Source organism: Dryobates pubescens, chromosome 26 (genome assembly GCF_014839835.1).
Source record: "Dryobates pubescens isolate bDryPub1 chromosome 26, bDryPub1.pri, whole genome shotgun sequence".
Lineage (NCBI taxonomy): Eukaryota > Metazoa > Chordata > Aves > Piciformes > Picidae > Dryobates > Dryobates pubescens.
Window position 1 is genome coordinate 15,333,877 of NC_071637.1, and position 19,838 is coordinate 15,353,714.

General features: G+C 51.2%; 2 protein-coding genes across 2 annotated transcripts; one reads left to right on the plus strand and one right to left on the minus strand.

The window, feature by feature from the left end:
* Positions 1 to 161: 161 nt before the first annotated feature.
* ZNFX1 (zinc finger NFX1-type containing 1) lies at positions 162 to 12,136 on the minus strand. The gene is made up of 13 exons (XM_009901796.2): positions 12,064 to 12,136; positions 9,435 to 11,366; positions 8,564 to 8,695; positions 8,163 to 8,311; positions 7,729 to 7,872; positions 7,176 to 7,299; positions 6,641 to 6,885; positions 6,365 to 6,504; positions 5,898 to 6,052; positions 5,084 to 5,229; positions 4,623 to 4,733; positions 3,164 to 3,259; positions 162 to 2,634 (listed from the first exon to the last, which is right to left on the minus strand). Exons 1-13 carry the CDS (start codon positions 12,116 to 12,118, stop codon positions 202 to 204), a joined length of 5,862 nt encoding a protein of 1,953 aa, XP_009900098.2. The 5' UTR covers positions 12,119 to 12,136; the 3' UTR covers positions 162 to 201.
* A 405-nt stretch (positions 12,137 to 12,541) lies between these two features.
* DDX27 (DEAD-box helicase 27) lies at positions 12,542 to 19,151 on the plus strand. Its single transcript, XM_054173665.1, has 21 exons — positions 12,542 to 12,663; positions 12,861 to 12,995; positions 13,099 to 13,158; positions 13,436 to 13,589; positions 13,948 to 13,994; positions 14,147 to 14,233; positions 14,954 to 15,059; positions 15,141 to 15,314; positions 15,598 to 15,748; positions 15,898 to 15,997; positions 16,328 to 16,469; positions 16,545 to 16,698; positions 16,814 to 16,895; positions 16,973 to 17,150; positions 17,295 to 17,401; positions 17,574 to 17,676; positions 17,767 to 17,861; positions 17,961 to 18,087; positions 18,338 to 18,422; positions 18,612 to 18,686; positions 18,933 to 19,151. Exons 1-21 carry the CDS (start codon positions 12,574 to 12,576, stop codon positions 18,946 to 18,948), a joined length of 2,268 nt encoding a protein of 755 aa, XP_054029640.1. The 5' UTR covers positions 12,542 to 12,573; the 3' UTR covers positions 18,949 to 19,151.
* The last annotated feature ends 687 nt before the right edge of the window (positions 19,152 to 19,838 follow it).

The following is a 19,838-nucleotide window of genomic DNA, read 5'->3' on the forward strand; positions in this document are numbered from 1 at the left end:
CAACCGCTTCCGGGTGACGGCAGCCCCGCCCCGCCCCTTCCGGGGAGCCCGCCCGAGCCCAGCCCCGCCCCGCACGACAGCAGCCTCTCAGTACGCAGCGGGAACGCTTTATTAGCTGCGGGGACAGCGGCGAGCGATGGGGCAGCCGGTGCGGCGTCCCGGGGACGGGGGAGGAGGGCGAGAAGCGGGGCAGACACTGGCCTAGAGCAGCTGCTGCAGGTCCTCGAAGTTGAGCAGGTTGTTGGCGGTCTCGGACCAGGCTGCGTGGGTCGCTCCGTCCATCTCAGGAGCGAGACTGTTGGTGCTGTCCAGGGAGTGGTTTGCGCCCCCGATGACTTCGTGGCATTCGGGGCACCGGCTCCTTTCCATGGCCCCCCCACACTCCCCGATCACGTAGATGTGCCCGTTTTTGCACTTGAACCAGTGCCCGCGGGGGCAGCCGATGGCGCTGACAATCTGCACCCGCTCCGCTTCCGAGATGCCCAGCCCCGAAGCAGGCAAGGCACGCCAGAGCCAATCCAGCGCAGCTTTCACCGCAGCCTCATCCTGCTCGGTGAATTTATTTGTCCCTTCCAGGCACTCACGGACATAGGCAATCTCTGCTGCCAGCGCTGGGGTGATCATCCTCTTTGCAGCTTCGCACCTTGCCAGCAGGCTCAGCAAATAGGTCAGCCTCTGGATCTCGGCCTGCAGGTCAGACAGCTCCTGTCCTGAAAAACTGAGGCGCTTCTTGTCCAGCCACTGCTGCACTTCCTCCAGCTGCTTCTTCAGCCCTTGCCTCTCACTTGCATCAATTTTGCTCAGAGAAGCGGTTAGGTCTGCTACACGCTGGTAGAAGTTAAGCTGGTTCTCAATTAGTCCAAGGCTCCTTGTGGAGAGATCAGGAGCACTTAGTTTATTTTCTAGCACAAAGTACTTCTGAAGTAGATTTCTCTTCAGAACATCACTGCCTGCCAGTGCGACCTGCAGTCTTTGTCTGTTAGCCTCAATTTCCTGGGCTGGACCTTGGATTTTCTCTTTCACCTTCTCTATCTCATCCAGGCGCCTCTTCACTATGGTGCCATACCTCAGGTTCTTTCTGATCGGTGTCTGACACATAGGGCACACCTTCAGCTTGACGACGTCATCGTCCTCGTCCATATAATGGTCAAGGCCTTGGGACTCAAAGACGTGGCCACAGTCTTCAAGCTGTACAAATCGAGCATCTGGGTCTTCCTCAAAGCCAAAAAAGATCTGGGTGAGTTCCTCACGGTCACAGACGAGGCACTTCTTCGGGCAAGGCTCTCCACACAACCCAGCGCAAGGATGCCCACAGCGGAGCAGCTCAGCGCAGGGCACGTTGCAGCGAGGCCTGTTGCACGGTTCAGAGCACAGACTGGTGCACTGGTAGTGCTGACACTGCCACTCACAGGGCTCAGCACACGGGAAGCAGCTCTCCCCACACTTCTTCTTGCACCTGCTGTGGACACACTGGTTCTGACATTCCATCTGGCAGGGAGGGCACTCTGAAGTACAGGGCTGCTGGCACTTGTGGGAGCAGACCAAGAAGCGCTTGCAGGGGCTCTTACACTGCTCATGAAATCTTCCTCCAAAGCAGGTATGACAGGAACCTGAGCACACATGGCCACACTGCAGGGTGGCAGTACACTTAGCCTTACACCGCACAACCCTCCCGTGTTTTATCTCCTCAGTAATCCAGCATTTAACTTGCTGGGCATGGCCACATTTCAGCACAGCTGTAACCAGTTCAGGACAGTACTTGGTGCATTCTTGCCCACAGAACATGTTGCATGTGTGCCCACAACCCAACAACTTCTGGCAAGGTTCTTGGCAAGGAAACTCACTCTCTGGTACAGAGCAGGGCACCATCTGCAGGTGGCCACACTTGGAAATAGTTTTCTCTACCATCACCTGGCATGGTTTACACTCCTCAAAACACGACCGGGGACAGCGGTGCCCGTCTGCACAAAGCACCTTTTGACAAGGCTTCAGACACTGAAACTCTTTGTGCTCTAAGTCGTAGGGGTGACAGACCCTTGTGCAAACATGTCCACAGCTCAGCCTGAACTCACAGGGGCGAGTGCAGCCTCCTTCTGGGACTTGGCTGAAGTCTGCCGCTGTCGATACCAGAGTCTTGGTTTCGGGGTGGTTTTGACAGCAAAGCACCAATGAGTGGCCAATGTGACCGTTGGCTCGAAGGGTTTGAATGATCTTGCCCCAGAGAGGAACCTTGCCCAGCATTCTCATATTCCCAATACAATACAGCCCCTTCTTAGCTCTGGATAATGCTACACATATCCGATTAGGGATCTGGAGGAAGCCAGGTCTCTCCGCTTTGTTGCTTCGCACGAGGGACAGCAGAATAATGTCATTCTCCTCCCCCTGGTACTTATCTACTGCATGAACCTTCACACCTGCAAAGGTCTTGGCTGGCATCAGCCTCTGCAGACAGAAGAGCTGTCCAGTGTAAGTAGTGAGAATGGTGATCTGAGAAGGTTGATAACCCTGATACAAGAAGTATTTGCACAGTTCCACTACAAAGTGAGCCTCGTGTGGGTTCTGGTGGCTTTTCCCTTCCTGGATCTCTTGCTCAAGAAACTCATGCTCCACAAAGAAGAGGTTAGATGAGACCCCCTGAAACAGAAGAAAGGAGTATCAGAAACAGAATTGTAGCTTCTGTCACTGCAGCCTCTTTGCACATCCTCCAGAGGCAGGAGGACTCTTAGGGAGAGGACAGTACAGAGGTATTGCACACCTGGGTGATTTTCTCTTACATTTCCACAGCACATTCACCAGAGAGGTGATCACATCACCTGCCTTACCCTGGGCTTTCACAGATCATACCTCAAGTCTTCCAGTTAAGAGTTCTTCCTGCCTTTCAATACCCTACCAGATTTTTTTGGTCCCTCTTCCCATTTTCCAGTGTTCCTTTAAAGCCATCAGTACCAGATCCATTTCCAGTGCCCACCACCACTAATGCTGGAAGAACGACAAATGGCTTGCCCTCCTCCCTCCCTGTCACACAGTTCCTTCAGTCAGGGATAGATTGCAGTAGCTGAGCTTGATCTAAGAGTCTGAACACCTCGACCACTATATTGTACAGAAACTCATCTTCAGCTGTAACAGGGAACAAAAGCAATTGCTTGGATTACTGACAACTCACTTTTATGTTCTCATACTGCAGCACAGAGGGATGGTTCTCCAGCTCCGAGTATATGTGAGGACAGAGAAGCTGAGCGATTTCAGGGCGCATGCGGTGCTGAAACACAAAGCAACTTGATCAGGCTTGAGGGGGGAGCAGCCTGCCCTCTCAACATCCTGCTGTTCCACTGTACATACTAGGGAGGAATAAAGGACAAGCCTGACACCCCTGTGAGAGGCAAGGGAGTACCACCCCAGCCCCATCACAGCCAGCAGTGGCGATTATAGGGGAGCAGTAGCACATTATAGAATCATAGAATTGTCAGGGTTGGAAGGGACCTCAAGGCTCAGCCAGTTCCAACCCCCCTGCCATGGCCAGGGACACCTCACACTACAGCAGGCTGCTCACAGCCACATCCAGCCTGGCCTTCCAAACCTCCAGGGATGAGGCTTCCACCACCTCCCTGGGCAACCTGTGCCAGTGTCTCACCAACCTCATGGGGAAGAACTTCTTCCTAACATCCAATCTGAATCTACCCATTTCTAGTTTTGCTCCATTCCCCCCAGTCCTATCCCTCCCTGACACCCTAATAAGTCCCTCCCCAGATTTCTTGTAGCCCCCTTCAGATACTGGAAGGTCACAATTAGGTCCCCTGAGAGCCTTCTCTTCTCCAGACTGAATAGCCCCAACTCCCTCAGTCTGTCCTCGTAGGAGAGGTGCTCCAGCCTTCTAATTATCCTTGTGGCCCTTCTCTGGACACCTTGCAGCACCCCCAGATCCTTCCTGTAATAGGGGCTCCAGTACTGGACACAGTACTCCAGGTGGAGTCTCACCAAAGCAGAGCACAGGGAGAGAATCACCTCTCTGACCTGCTGGCTGTGCTTCTCTTGATGCAGCCCAGGATGTGATTGGCTTTCTGGGCTGCAAGTGCACACTGGTGGCTCCTGTTGAGCTTCTCATCCACCAGCACCCCCAGGTCCTTTTTATCTTCAAGGAAATCATTTGGCAAGGTGGTTGTAATAAGAGTGTTGGCTTCACTGCAAATCTGAGAGCCCTGTTCTGGGGAGCAAGAAGCCAGCACCTCACCCTAACCACTACATTAGCTCTTCAAAGTAGTTTTAATGGAGGACCACTGGAGGTAGCATTAATTTCTTTATGCACCAAGAGAGATGCTGATGGCAATTTAGCAGGAAGCAGCCTGAGAAGACTTGTGCTGTCAGTCTCCCAAGTTCTGGAAGCTTCAGCTGCCACAATAAGCCATGTTCATTGCAGTAAAATGTAGGAATCGCAGTGCTGCAGCCCACTGAGTAACTGGAGAGAAACTGGAACACAGTTTGACAGCTCTGAGCAGTCTTCTCAGGAATTAAAGAGCATTCTCTTTTAAGGTTGCTCTGAGTGGAGAGTCATCACCTGGCGTGTACCACAAACTTAAACCACCCTCAACAGAGATGCAGGGGAGTGCTTTAGAGCTCTTCCTCACCTGGTACTTCAGACAGACAAAGGGGAAATCGACTTTCACCAGCCGTTCGAAGAGGGAGACTTCCAAACTGAAGTTTCTGGCCAGGTCATAGACATTTGCACTAGGCTGCAGCTGAAAAAGGAAGAGGAAGTCCACAGTTCAGCACTTTTCCCATGCATTAGTAAGATTTTTCACTATTCCTGTCATTAGCCCCCAGAGAAAAGCCAGAGACTATATTTGAACCACCCTATCAAATCACGTATTTCAGGCACCACTGAAGTGGCTACCAGATACCTTGGTGATTCTGTGATAACTTCTGTGTGCTTGTGAACTCAAGGACAAGTCCCACAAGGACTCTGCTCCAAAACTGCAGGAGACAGGACATGGAGCAGCCTTGGCAACCACTGCCATGGTGTTTGGTTAAAGGGTCATAGCTCATTTGCACAAGTTAGAGGCACTAAGGCACGAGACAGGGATGTTACCTGCTGATGATCTCCAATGAGGATAAGATGCTGGCAAGCTTTACTCAGAGTGGTAATGGTGTGAGCCTCAAGCACCTCTGCTGCCTCTTCTACAATGACAATTCGGGGCTCAACTTTCTGCAGGATCTGACGGTATTTGGCAGCCCCTGAGGGAGGAGAGGAGAGAAACCTCAGCAGAATTCATTATGTGCAGGCAGCATGACAAGGGTTTGAGGCAGGGGAGTAAGCTGTGTCCCAGAAGAGACTGGGGTCCTTCCCAAGATTCCCCATTTCAAGACAGCTTTTTGAACTTTACAATAGCACACCACCAAGGGTGGCTTCTCTGTGAGGAGTTACTAGGCAAGGCATGTGGGGATTGGAGTCCTATGCCTGCCTTGGTCCTTTCCCAGTGCCCTTCTCAGACATAAGATACCTACTCAATACATTGACCAACAGAGATAAATAAACCCAAAAATTGTCTCTCCAAAGGGTCATACTGCAACAACTTTTACAGTATCATCACCAGCTAGCAGGAATAGCAGAGCAGGTGTTAGCTGTGCTTTAGGCAGGCACAAGAGGTGGAGCATTTCTATCAGAATAATGCTGCCCCAGATGGAGGGAGTGCAAAAGTGCACAGAAGCTGCTCATGTAGTTAAGTGACAACTCACACAACAGCCCCCTTTGCAAAGGAAGCAAAAGATTAAGGAGTTGCAGAGTGATGCAGAGCCTGCCCCAGGCTGCTGAGCAGAACACGCTGCTCATCTTTTGGCAACAGGGGCCTTTAACCACGAATAGATGCAGTACAATACTGGTTTGCTCCCCAGCCACTATGCACCTGTAGTGGTCATCCCCACAACTCTGGCCCCCCTGAGAATGTAGAGATCCTCCTGCAGCCTCAGCTCTGCCAGCCTTTCTGCTGCTGCCTGGTACTGCTGGGCATATTGTAGAATACTCTCTCGAATGTTTCCTTGATAGGTCTGCAGCCAAAGCCTGAGAAGAAAGTACCATTATCACATAGAGCAAGGGGGACAGGATAATAAACCACAAATTCCAAGTGGATTCAGTTCAAAACTTCAGTTCAAAAAATCCAGTTCAAAACAGTTTGGACAAAAGATTATCAGCATTTGTACTCGGACCCAAACACGGTGGAGGTGACAGCACTGCTCAGGCAATACAGGGAAGATAAGAACAAGAATGTCCAAACAAGGAGCTGAGTAGATAGGAACAGAAACACTGTGGCTTGACAGAAAAGAGCTTGCAGCCTGGAGCAGTCTAGGGAGCATCTGCCTGATAGACTGTCACCTGTAAAGCCGCCAGCGGGAGTTCAGGTCAAGTAGCCACAGATCCTGAATAGCCCTGGCCTCTAACTCTGTCATGGCATTCAGTTTACAGAGCTCAACCTTCATCCTCTGTTTCATTTTCTTCCTCTGGGCAGCAGTGACCTGCAGGCAAAAAAAAAAATCCTCCCTAATAAGCAGTCACAACAGAGAGACTCCTCTGCATTAGCATTATTCTCTGCATTAGCATTCCCATGTGAGTTTTCACACAGTCAAGCAGAGCCAAAGTACACAAAGTTACCTCCCACTGCATAGCCTCCTCTTGTAGCTGGGTTTCTTCTTCCTCATCCTCCAGCTTCAGAGCAAACAGCACTTTGGATAGCTTAGGAACAGCTCTGTACTCTTCCTTCTTCCTTCTCTGAGGCTTTACTACCTCTTCATCCTCAATCACTCTGTCAGCTTGAATCAGGTCAGCTTCCTCTAGGATCTCCACAAGCTCCTCTTCTGATTCATCTTCCCATTCCTCCTCTCTCTGCTGCTGACCACCTGTGAGAGTCAGCAGTCACATGCAGTCAGCTACAGCCACTCTAGCAGAAGGACAGAGCAGCAATGAGATCATTCCATGGAGATTAAGGTTTGTCTTCTTCCCACAGCCTTGCAGCACCATGCATCTTTCAGTGGCTGTTAAGAACCACTGTCTCCTTTCTGGCACACATCTGCTACTTAGGCAAACACACTTGGAAAGGGTGAAGGGTATGTTTTGTCTGAGGTTCTTGGCTTTGTTTTGGTTTCTAGTGGGCTTGGGGGTTTTGTTTGTTTGGGCTTCGTTTTTTTACCTGAATTCTCAGCCTCTATATCCTCAGCAGCATTCTGGGTGAAGATAGTTGCACCAAGGCCCAGCCACTCCAGAATCACTGAGTGTCGTGAGTACAGTGGAGCACTAAGAAACTCATCATCATCCTAGTACAAGGAAAGTCAAATCAGCCAGGTCTATTGCACTTCACATCTTAGGATGATGCCAAATCACCACCCTGCAGTAGCAGGCAAACAGGACAAATCCCTGGAGAGACCTCCAGAGTCAAAAAGTCTGAGCTCTTCAGAAAGAACCTCCCTTTTCTCCTTCAGTTTAAAAGGCTTTTCTTTGGGTACACTCACCTTTATGCTGATGGAGATCACTTAGAATCTCTGCAGTTTAGGGATGCACAAGTTAAAGTCCCCAGCCCGCTCTGCCCAGTCCAGACTACTGCCACTTGGTACACCTTGCTATTCACTCCATCAGTTTCTTAGTAACCAAGTGATGTTAAAAAGTGTCCTTGGAGAACCTCAGACTCATTAGCAGAATGGGCAGTAAGCATACCTTGGGACTCAGAAGAAAGGGAGCCCTCTTACCACAGCTCTCATCAGGCTGTCCCAGTGCTGGGGTGCAATGCATGCCCGCAGCTGGCGCTCATGCACAACTCCACGTGTCGTGCACTCCAAGTGCTCCACTCCCTCTTGGAGTGACTCCTCAGCCTGCTTCATCACACTGGTGATCTGCTCAGCACAAAGAAGGGAGAAAGCATCATCACACTCAGGGAAACAAAGTTCCAAAGCAACATCATCACACTCAGAGAACTGCAGTTCCAAAGCAGCATTCATCGCACTCAGAGAAACAAAGTTCCAAAGCAGCAGGAGGAGAAACTGACAAAGAGAAGGAGGACAGAAGAGTTAAGAGACGGGATTTTGGTGTAAGACAAGGTGAAAGGAGAGGTGTGGAGGTTTGGTTGGCTCCTGTAATGCGTGGGCCAGCCAGCCCCACCACCTCCAGGGAAGCCTGCACGTACGTTCATGTAGGCTCTGCGGAGGTGTGCTGGCAAGTTGTACCGGAGCCCACAGCTCTTCCTCAGCTCCTTCAAGGTGAATTGCTCCAAGACCTTACTGCTGCTTCTGCCCCCGATGCGAACCATCCCATTCCTCTGAAACTTGTATATTCCTGGAAATGAAGGTGAAATATCCCAACTACAGAGGCAAGCTCTGCTTTCTGCAGCAGCACCAAGGGGTAGGGAGAACGCTCTTTGTCTGCCAGTGCTACACTGCACTGGGCCCAGGGAGGTTTTCTTGCTGTGTATCAGTGAGGCTAGAGTCACTAGAAAAAGCCACAAGGGCAGCTCATTATGCCAGAAGATGGGCAGAGTTATCATAGAACTCTGCCTGACCCTCCCTCATCCCTGGCAGGCACTCTTACCTTCTAAGAACTGATCCAGTGCATGGTTAGTGTAGCAGACTATAAGGATGGGAGACCTCTGGCCAAGGGTTTGCCAGTTGTGATTATTAGTCAAGAGAGCCTGAACAATCTTCAATCCCACGTAAGTCTTCCCTGTAAAAGAAACTCAGAGAAGGGTAACTCACCCCCTATGGAATACACAGGAATCATCAAAATCAGACACAAGACTCACTTCTAGGTTTCAAATCTAGTCTGTGCCAAGAGGTGACTGCAGCAGCAACTAGTTCACAAAACATAAACAGCACAGCACAACACTACCAAATCTTTCTGACCTGTAGCAGAGCCTGGCCATGCTCTGCAAGCTCTCTTTTGGTTATTACACTGGACCTGGACCCAGGGTTTTCTCTGCCACTGTCCCTCACAGCCCACTCTGACACAGGCTTCATGCATGACATTTGGCTGCACATGAAAACATTCAAATAGTAGTGGAATGCAAACAGTGGTGCTTGTATTCCATGGGAAAACAGCAAACCTTATAACGCTTCATTCACCTAGAGAACCATGGCTGAACACCCAGGATGTTCTACCATGCTATAGAGATAAGCAGTACTGTTGTGCAGCAGGAGGCACCATGTTATCAAAGAGGGCTGACTTTTTTTTCACCCCAATACACAAGCAGACCCAACAGTGAAGTTGTGTCTACTTGCAACTAGGTTGGCACTGCCTAAGATCAGCTATGGGTATCTGAGAGTGTTTTAACCTTCACAGCTCATGCTGACCGGATTCCTCAAGCATCAGTCAGGCATGGGGCTAAAGCTTTGGAGACTGGAGGTAATCGCCCTAAATGGGAGAACTCCTGAAATGACAGAGCCTTAAAGCAAGCATTTCTCACCGGTCCCAGGAGGTCCTTGGATAATAGCCAGCTCCTTGGTGAGTGCAAGTCTCAACGCCTGCAACTGAGACTCATCTAATCTCAAGGTTTCCGTTGAAGGCCACTGCTTGGGATCTAGAACACAGAAACTTTTCTTTCCCTGCCCGTCAGGGTGCATCTGTTCATCTGCATGAGGAACTCTGACCAAGGGTGCAAAGTCATAGACAGAGTCCATTGTCAGGTAGGCTGGCTTCTTCACCTGCACATCACATTCCACAATGTACTTCTGGAACGGGACATCTTCTTCCTGGATCTCCTGCAGCCCTTCCAACACGTGTCGATAGGCCTCAAAGTAGGCAGTTGTCTCTACCATGAGGAAGGAGTCCGAGGGCTGAACCTCGGCCAGCAACGCCTGGCTCTGAGCATTGAAACACAGCTGCACAACCCCACGGGCAAGCTCTGCGCTGTCCCGGTTCGAAACGGTGGCGAACAGGCAGGTTTCAAAGCGGTCCTTGGACATGCAGATGAGGGAACCGTACAGCAGCCGCTTGGAGTTCTGCCAGCGCACGAACTTCAGAGGGGTGACGTCAAACTGCACCTTGTAAACCACACCGGACGGGGTGCAGACAGGGGTGAGAATGTGTGCGTCAAAGTAGATCCTGATGTCATCAAACTTCTTCCTTCTCAAACCTCTCTCCTCGAAGCTCCGCAAGAGCTCCATGATGCCTTCCCTTAAGGGCCTGATGAAGTCTTCTCTCAAGAGCCGGAAATGGGTGTCGAGGTAAATGGTGGTGCTCTCATACCTCCCAGAAACAACATTGGGGCGCAGAAAGGGCCTCTTGCCGTGGTGCACCTCCTCATAGGTTGGATAAATGGTCATGGCACGATAGCTTTCTGCTTGATCATCAGTCTGAGGCTGCACGAGAGGACTGTTATCAGCCCCCAGCGTGCCCTCGCGTCTCTTCTTCTGCAGATGCTGCATGAGCATCTGCACTTTATTTAGATTCTTCTCCGTTTCTTCTGTGATGTCCACACCAGAATCTTTCAGGACGTTGACAGATGCTGACAAGACTGTCAAAAGGATGGAGATTTTCTGCACAGAGCTGGCTGGGAAAATACTGACCAGGTCCTGAAGAAGTGAAACGATGTTGCTGATATGCACAGGGTACTGCCGGCGCACAGCGGGGTCTGCTTCTGTTGCCATGTTAGACACATACTGCGGCAAACAGATTTTGAGGAAGTTGGACTCTTTCACAACTCCAAGAAAGTGTTGCACACTCTGTCTGTCCATTCGGGAACTGCAAGCTTTTTGAAGCACCTGGCAAATGAGCTGAACGAAATTCGGTTTCATGGCTGTTTCAGAAAGCAGCTCCTTCAAGCCTGAACTGGAAGCGAGCGTGATGGCGACTTCTGAAGGGTCTTTCAAGAGGAGACCTTCTAGGAATTTATAGCCAATCCTTCTGACTTGCCGAGGCTGCTCACTGAGCTGGGCACCACCTGGGGATGGGTTCTGGTAGAAACGAGGCTTCTCCCAGTGTTGCATTCTCCTTCCTCTACCTTCATTTTCCTGCCCACCCCTCCACCCTCTAGCTCCTTCCTGGGCTGGTCTACCTTGACAACTCCTTCCCTCACCCTCCTTTTCTTGCTTATTCCAGGACCCTCTGCCCTTCCCACGTGCTTCTCCACCTTGATGCCTCATCCTCCATCCCTCATTCTGCTGTTTATTGCAGCATCCTGCGGTTCTGCTGTTGGCCTGTCCACTTTGGTTTCTTGGTTCATTTTTGCTTGATTGAGGTATCCACGAGCCAGGAAATCTCCCCTTTCTTTGCTCACGTAGAAGAGCACAAATACTGGCTTGGCTGCTTTCTCCTAACTCAGTTGCCTGGCCTGTTGTATTATTTGTTCTGGTTTTGCCTTCTTGTATAAAGATAGGATCCCAGTCATCTGCATGCCCTTAAAAAAATGAAAAGACACTCTTTAGTTATAAATCAACCACATTAACCTGCCTCCCAACACAAACACAGGAGCATTTTGACCTGACAGTTGGCATATCTTGAACATACAGCATTAAGTTAGAAAACTACCATTGTATTTGTGCCCGGGTTTTCAAGTTAGTGTTTCCTTCCCTTATTTTTAGCAGTTAAAAAGAGTTCACTTTTGCTGCTAAGTCGTGTATAGACTAAAAAAACCCGAAATCTTTGTCCACAGAACAGAAAGCAGAAGCAAGAAATGCCAGGGATGAACTTTCCTGCACAGAAGAACGTTTCCTCAGCAATCAGCAGTCACTGAACAACGACAAAGGCAAAAGCAGCTGGCACTGACCGACTGCACACAGCACAGGTAAAACACAGCCCTGGTCAAAGTGCAGCCTCCCAGACCAGCAGGAAGCATTGACCACAAACCCTTTGCCAAGCTCTCAACTGAATACTTTGGAAAGCACCGAACGCCAGCAGAAAGAGTTAGCAAAGAGAGCGATACAATGCATCACCACCCCACGGGCCCCACCAGACCACAGGGCAAATCAGGAAGCGATGGGATTTAGGCTTGAGAGGCAATTTCGCTGTACACAGGCAGGGCAAGAGCGAACCCCCCTGTGCTACTCTGCCATCCGCTGAAGCCTCCTGCCCTGCGTTCACCCCGCGACTCTCACCTTCTTCTCCAGCTCGGGGCTGCCGGGAGCAAGGCTCCTGCTCGGAGCCCTCCATGACTCGGCCCACGGAGTCCTCCGCGGGGTGCCGGTCCCGCTCAGCGCCGGAGGCTGCACCCGAACGCAAGGGCCGCGGCTTAGCACTGCTGCGCAAGCCGCACGGCCGGGAAGTCTCCGACCAAAGTTTCGCTTTCCAGTTCCTCGCAGGACCCGCCCCGCCCGGCCCGGACCCCTGCCTGTTGACAGCGGCTCCCACCCTCTCCCGGTCCCGGCGGGCGGCGCCCTATCCCTCGCTACAGACAGGGCCCGGCGGGCAGCGCCCCCGCGGCGGCGCGGCTCGCCCTCTCCCCGGTAGCACAGCTACCGCCTCCCCCCCCCGCCGCCGGTTTCGGTTTCCATTCCGCCTACGGGCGGAGCCGCCGCTGCCGCTGCCGCTGCCCTGCCCGGCCCACAGGCGCCGCCCGCGCCGGGCTCCGCGCACGCGCAGCCGCCGGTTCCGGGACAGCCGCGGCCATGCTGCAGAGCCTGGGCCTGGTGGGCACCATCGCGGAGGGGGACGAGGTGCCCGAGGAGCCTGAATCTGGGGACTCCGAGGATGAGGAGGTGAGGCCGGGCAGGAGCCTCTGTCCGGGTCCGCGGGTGGGTCGGAGCGCACCGTACGGCGGAGGCCGGGCGAGGCTGCGCGGAGCCGAGGTCGGTGCGGTGCGACTCGCCGGTCCCGCGGTCGCTGCGCATTGGTGATGTTGCACATTGGTGATGTTGCACGTTGGTGGTGATGTTGCACATTGGTGTTACCACAGGAGATGTGCCGGGCGCCGGGCCCCAGACGGCGGGGCCCCACGAGCGGAGACTTCAGCGCTGCCTTCGTCTTCGGCGAGGCAGAGGCCGGCGGGGAAGGCGCCTGGGCGGCGGCACTGCGCCAGCTCCGCGGCAAGGTGAGGCCTCGGGCCGGGACTGAGGCTACGGTACCTGAGGCCACAGTACCCCGCGCTCTCCCGGACTCCTCTGACGGCTTCTCTCTTGTGATTTCCTGCCTAGAAGTCAGCCACGACGCTGGATGAGAAGATTGAGAAAGTGAGACAGAAAAGAAAGTGCCAGGTTTGGTCCTTTCCTTGCTTGAAACGACTACTAGGGGTTCGTCTTCTGCCGTGTTCCTTCTGGAGGTGCAGGCACTGAAAGCACCCCGGGGCATGGTGCTCTAAGCTGCAGCTCAGCACCCGAGTGGGTGTGTAGAGGATGCAGAATCATTAATGCTTAAAGTGTTGCAAAACCATGTGGGTCTCCAAACGGGTTTGCAATAGCAACAAACAAAAGCTGACAAAGGACTGAAGTTTAATTTTCATCGTTTCTTTTCAAATTTCTTTTTTTAATAAAGGAGAGAGAAGCTAAAGAAGCAAAAGTGGGAGAGGAGGATGCAGAGACTGAAGATAAGCAAACCAAAAAGGAGAGTGAGGATTTTGGTGGGGATGAAGACGAAGATGTGGAGTCTCAATATTCATTGGATGATGAAACCATCTTCACAAAAGCAGGTACTAGCAGTATGTAAATAGCTGGTCAGGAACAAGAGTGTCACAGATCATTGGCTTCCTGAAGACAACTCTGTCGTGAAGCCTTGCTGGGAGTGTGCAGGAACCTCTTAGTTCTCCTTCTGCAACATTGCTTCTGATTTTGGTCAGGCTTATTTTGCACGGTAGCCATAGTGCTTTAATTGAACTCCTCCCTGAGGAAGGATGTTTGCTTGAAATTTTGCCCCATTTCATGCTTGTATTTGGTTGTGAGACTTCTCCCTCAATATTTCATGTGGAACAAAAGGCAGGAGATGAAGGCAGGCACCGATCTTGTGTGTTTGGCTGTGGTTGTTCACTCGTGTCTTGTGTCTCTCCGCAGATACAGTCAAAGTGAAGAAAAGGAGGAGATCAAAGAAGGGAGAAATGGTAAGTGTTGGACAGAATGCCACTAGGTAATTCTGCAGTATTTCTTCTGCAGGAATTTTGCTTTGGTTAATGAACTTCAGCTTGAACACCAGCCCAGAGCCTTTGCTGCCTCTGTTGTTCCAGGTTTATTGTTTTGTGGTTGCTGTTTCTAGGAAGCAGGGAGCTTTTCTGAAGATGCATCTCAGTATGATGAGAACTTGTCATTCCAGGACATGAATCTCTCACGACCTTTGCTCAAGGTATTTGCCTTTGTTCTCTGCCCTCCCTCCCACTGGTCAGAACTGTCAAATTCCACTTCTCCTCACAGCCTCCCTGAACAGGAAATTATGTGAACTGATGGGATACTCCCCTGGGAGCTGTTTCCTCGAAGAAAGGAAACCATTCTTTGATTTGCAATGCGTCAACACTGTCTTGAGTGAAACTTCTTACGGAACTGTGGAATGGTGGAGGTTGAAAGGGACCTCTGAAGGTCACCTTGTCCAACCCCCTGCTCAAGCAGCGCCACCTAGAGCTGGCTGACCAGGAGCGTGTCAGGACAGCTTTTCAGTATCTCCAAGGATAGACTCCCGAACTTCTCTGGGCAAAACTGTGCCAGTGCTCAGCCACCCTCACAGTGCAAAAGTGTTTCCTGGTGTTCACAGGGAACCTCTCAGTTTGTGCCAGCTAGCACCAGTGTGAAGAGCCTGACTTTGTCCTCTTCTCACCTCCCTGCAGCTGTATTTATATCCACTGCTAAGTTGCCCCCTGAGCCTTCTCTTCTCCAAGATGAGCAGTCCCAGCTCTCTCAGCTTTTTCTCACACCTGAGGTGCTGCAGACCCTTCGCAGTTTTCATGGCCCTTTGCTGGGCTTCCTCCAGTATGTCCCTGTCTGACTTGCACTTGGGAGCCCCAAGCTGGACACAGTACTGCAGGTAGGTCCACAGCAGAGCCAGAGTCTAATTGCTCTGTATCCTTTGTAGGCAATCACAGCTCTTGGCTTCAAGCAGCCAACCCCAATTCAGAAGGCTTGCATCCCTGTGGGTCTTCTGGGGAAGGATATTTGTGCCTGTGCTGCCACTGGGACAGGTAAGACGTTGAGCAGAGCACTGAAACGTGGAGAACCAGGTGTTCACAGCAGTTAGTAATGGGGTTTAATTTCTTGTTCAGGTAAAACAGCTGCCTTCATCCTGCCTGTGCTCGAGCGCCTGATTTACAAACCCCGCCAGGCTCCCATCACTCGGGTGCTGGTCCTGGTGCCAACGCGAGAGCTGGGCATCCAGGTGCACGCCGTCACCAAGCAGCTGGCACAGTTCAGCAGTGTCACCACTTGCCTTGCTGTAGGTGAGTGCTGTGTGGGCAGTGCTGGAGCTGCAGCACTGGGAGCTCCCTGCTACAGGACCGGAGCTGCGTGCTCGTTGCAGGTGTGCTGGGCTTTCAGACCTCACTTCCAGTGCTGGGCTGTGCCTTTTGTTTGTCAGTTTCTGGGAAAGAAAAGGTGGGGTGAGGTCAGTTCTAACTATGAGTGTGGTACTGAGCTGGTTTCCTTTCCCCAGGGAATGTGTTTCAGTGTACTGTGCTGTGGCCTGTTCAGGGGAGTCAGCAGTCCTCATTTGATCTCTTTCAGGTGGCCTGGATGTGAAGACACAGGAAGCAGCGCTGCGCTCTGGGCCAGACATTCTTATTGCCACTCCTGGGAGGCTGATTGATCACCTCCACAATTGCCCTTCCTTCCACCTGAGCAGTGTGGAGGTGCTGATTTTGGATGAGGCAGACAGGTAGGCTAAGCAGGACAGCAGTGAAAAATGAGGTGGTGGTTTTCTGCTTTCTCGGGCTGTAGGGCAGTCTTTGTTGCCCTGCCTTAAGTAACATTTCTTAACTAGAACCAGATGCAGCTGCCTCACCTCGCTGACTTTCTTCCTTGTAGGATGCTGGATGAATACTTTGAGGAACAGATGAAGGAAATAATCAGGTTGTGTTCCAATCACCGTCAGACCATGCTCTTCTCTGCCACAATGACAGAGGAGGTATGTGACAGGCTGCTGAGAGACACCCTAAGGCAGAATAGGGTAGGGTAGGATAGGATAGGATAGAATAGAGTAGAATAGAATAAGGTTGGAAGAGACCTTTGAGGTCATCAAATCCTACCTGACATCCAACCCTATCTAATCAACTAAACCATGGCACCAAGCACCCTATCAACTCCTTCCTAAACACCTCCAGTGATGGTGACTCCACCACCTCCCTGGGCAGCACATTCCAATAGCCAATAAGAAAGTAGAAGACAAGTTTGTCTGGTCTTTTTTTTAAGCAGAGATCATTTGGACTTTGTTTTTCATCTTAACCCTTTGTTGTAGGTGAAAGACCTGGCTTCTGTTTCTCTGAAGAGCCCCGTGAGGATTTTTGTGAACAGCAACACGGACGTGGCCCCGTTCCTGCGGCAGGAATTCATCCGCATCCGGCCCAGCAGGGAGGGGGACCGCGAGGCCATCGTAGCAGGTTAGCCAGCAGCAGAGCAAAGCTGCAGTCGGTAGGTGACTACGAAGCAGGCTGAGGGAGAGGGCTTTCTTTCAGCGCTGCTGACACGAACCTTCCCGGATCACGTCATGCTCTTCACCCAGACCAAGAAGCAAGCTCACCGCATGCACATCCTGCTTGGGCTGATGGGTCTGCGCGTGGGGGAGCTCCATGGCAACCTCTCCCAGACCCAGCGGCTGGAGGCACTCAGGTATTAGCAGGCTTAGTTGGCAGTCGTGGGCAAAAAGAGAAGTTAGGAGCTGGGAGCTTTGCAGCAGAAGCGGTTTGCTGCACTCCTCGCTAATGCATTTGCTCTCTCTGCTCAGGCGGTTTAAGGACGAGCAGATCGATATTCTGGTAGCTACAGATGTGGCTGCTCGTGGGCTTGACATTGAAGGTGTCAAAACTGTGAGTATCCCAAGCGCTGAGCTTTTGGAATGAGGCCTTTAAAGCTGTCTTCCTGCTAACACTTGCTTCTGTTGTAGGTCATCAATTTTACCATGCCCAACACCACCAAGCACTACGTTCACAGAGTGGGTAGGACAGCAAGAGCAGGCAGGGCTGGCCGCTCGGTCTCTCTGGTAGGCGAGGAAGAGCGCAAGATGCTGAAGGATATTGTGAAGACTGCCAAGACCCCAGTGAAAGCCAGAATCCTCCCCCAAGGTACTCGCTGCACTGAGGGGAAAAAGCAGCCGAGCAGCACCCGGGGAATAGCTTGGTACAGGGGGGACACTGCGAATGAGGTGCTGAAAGCCAAGGTGGCCTTCCCACGAGCTGTCTGTAACGTTCCCCCTGGGGTCTTTCCAGATGTCATACTCAAATTTCGGGAGAAGATTGAGAATCTGGAGAAAGATATCTATGCAGTTCTGTGCTTGGAGCGTGAGGAACGTGAGATGCAGCAGTCAGAGGCACAGGTCAGCGAGCTGCTCAGGCACTTCTGAGTGTTGACCTTATTTTTCTAGAATCTGGGGTAGAGTGCCTGAAGAGATTCCCCTGATGGGTTTAATCTGCTTGCTTTTTTATTCTTTTTTAAAAGAAAGCTACTTCTCAGCCACCCAAAACTCACTTCTTGCCCTGAATTCTCAGATCAACAGGGCAAAGAAACAGCTGGAGACGGGCAAAAAGACTGAGGGTGAGGGTTTGGAGCGGAGCTGGTTCCAGACCCGTGAAGAGAGGAAGAAAGAGAAGTGTAAGTCATGACACTGCTACTATGGTAAATTCTGTAGCTGCAGCTGGACTCTGCTGAGTACTTGAAGAGCTTCTTTCTTTGCCTCCCCAGTGGCTAAAGCCCTGCAGGAGTTTGACCTAGCATTACGAGGCAAAAAGAAAAGGAAGAAATTCATGCAGGACCAACAGAAGAAAGGCCAAATGACAGTGAGTACATTTATGGACAAGCAGGGCTGTGTGGGCTGTCCTAGCTTCCCCTTGGTGAAAGCTCTCATCGCTGTCAACCTGCATTTCAACCCCTTTCAGCCAGAGGAGAGGTCACAGTTTGAGATCTTGAAATCTCAAATGTACGCGGAGCGGCTGGCAAAAAGGAACCGCCGAGCAAAGCGAGCCAGAGCCTTGCCTGAGGAGGAGCCAGCACCAGTGGCAACAGGTGCAGAGTTTGGGTTTCACAGCCGACTTAACCTTCTGTCACCTTGGGCACACTGAGCTAATTCGTACAGGGAGGCCCTGGTCTTGGGAGGAAGAGCCACCAGTGCTGGCCAGGGTGTATGCCTGCAGAGGAGTCCTTGCTTCTCCTGGGGGTTAGGCTAACTGTTGTGGGCAAAGCTACTGGACTCTAATATACAAGTTCTGTGGCCTTCTCTTTTGGGCCAGTGTTCTGACTGTTGTCTCTGTGTTAGGTCCCAAGAAGAAGAAAAAGGTGTCAGTGTTTGATGAGGAGCTCACCAACACGAGCAGGAAGGCTCTGAAGCAGTACCGTGCTGGGTAATGTCCTCGCAGGAGTGCATTGGTTCAGACTTTATTGGGGGGGAGGCTCTTTGCATCTCTGGACTTTCTCAGGGATGCTTTGCCTGATTGTGGGGCAAGAGATGGGCAGAGCAGATGGGATTCTTGCAAATAGCCATGCTATTGCTGTCCTTCAGTGGTTTTTTCCCCTCTCCCCTCTTTAAAAAGCCCATCATTTGAAGACCGAAAACGCCTGGGTATGGCCCAGCGTAGGAAAGGAGGAAAATTCAAGTCCAAGTCCAGGTACAGCTCCTTTTACTTTCTTACTCAAGGTTGGGTTTTTTTCCTGCTTTGTTTTCCTTCCTCTTGTGACTTTTTTAACAGTTGGTTCTGCAGTAGCCTCCCCTCCTACTGCAGGTCTGATGCTGGGGGCAACCCAGGCCATTCCTGGACTGCTTTGGGAGAGCATTGCCTAGTAAATGCTCAGTGTTGTTTCTTACCTACCCTGGAGGGCTGGGCTGCTGAAGTGTCAAGTATCTTCTCTTTCAGGTACAAGAGAAAGTAAGAAGTGTTGGCAGTTACCAAATGACCACTTTCAGACACACTCTCTCCAAGGCCTCCATTTCTTTGTGCTGCAAGGAGGCAACTTCATCAAATTGGAAGAGTTTTTCTTCAAGGGTCTGGAATAACTTTGGGCTGTTCATTAATACCTGGTTGAAGGCTGTGTGGAAGCATCTTCCACAACCCATGCAATAAAAGATTGATCCATTTTTTACTTCTGCCTCATAAGCTTGCTCTATTTTAATCAGACAGCTAAAGCAAAGGAGAGCTGGGGCAGCTTCCAGCTTCCTGCCAAGACTTGGGTCAGGTAAGGCAAGCTGTCTTCAGGGCAAAAACTGGAGAACGTTTACTGCTTTGTCCATGCACTTCTGTGCTCTTGAGTCATTAACCTAGCTGAAAAAGATTTCTATAGTTGAGAACCTATTAAAAAATAGGGGGAAAAGAGTCTGAACCACTAAAGATGGCTCCAGAGGTGACAGTCACAGGAATTAATTCTCCAGGAGGCTACTAGGTGAAAAGTATCTCCACAGGCAGGAGGAGGGGTGGTGGGCACCCAGCCTCCTCCTAACAGTAACGAAAGCAGCTGTGAGACAAGGAGGGAAGACTAGAGCCAGAATGCAGGCTGGTTTGCACTGCTGTGTGTAATTAATGCTAGCTTTGCTCATCCTGCCCTTGGAAGTTTTTGATATGCAGGTTCACTGCAGGCTAACAAGCAGCAGCTCAGTGCTGAGCATTAGAGATCACTCTTCCTGTACTTGTTCCACTGTGAATACAGGAAGGAGGATTCTGCTTAATAAGCCATACTTCATAAACTTGAATTTTCACCATCTACAGAACCCCAATAGTTGTTCTAAATAGTCATTGGTATGCTTTAATGTCTATAAGGAACACAGA

What these genes read in the sequence shown, in the direction of transcription:
- ZNFX1 (XM_009901796.2), bottom strand. Translation starts at nt 12,118, where the DNA reads ATGGAGGGCTCCGAGCAGGAGCCTTGCTCCCGGCAGCCCCGAGCTGGA. An exon ending in TCCCGCTGGCGGCTTTACAG is followed by an intron (nt 6,053 to 6,364) that starts GTGACAGTCTAT and finishes CTTTCTTCTCAG; the next exon opens with GCTTTGGCTGCAGACCTATC. An exon ending in TCATTGGAGATCATCAGCAG is followed by an intron (nt 4,734 to 5,083) that starts GTAACATCCCTG and finishes TTCCTTTTTCAG; the next exon opens with CTGCAGCCTAGTGCAAATGT.
- DDX27 (XM_054173665.1), top strand. Translation starts at nt 12,574, where the DNA reads ATGCTGCAGAGCCTGGGCCTGGTGGGCACCATCGCGGAGGGGGACGAG. An exon ending in AACCATCTTCACAAAAGCAG is followed by an intron (nt 13,590 to 13,947) that starts GTACTAGCAGTA and finishes GTCTCTCCGCAG; the next exon opens with ATACAGTCAAAGTGAAGAAA. An exon ending in TGCAGCAGTCAGAGGCACAG is followed by an intron (nt 17,402 to 17,573) that starts GTCAGCGAGCTG and finishes CTGAATTCTCAG; the next exon opens with ATCAACAGGGCAAAGAAACA.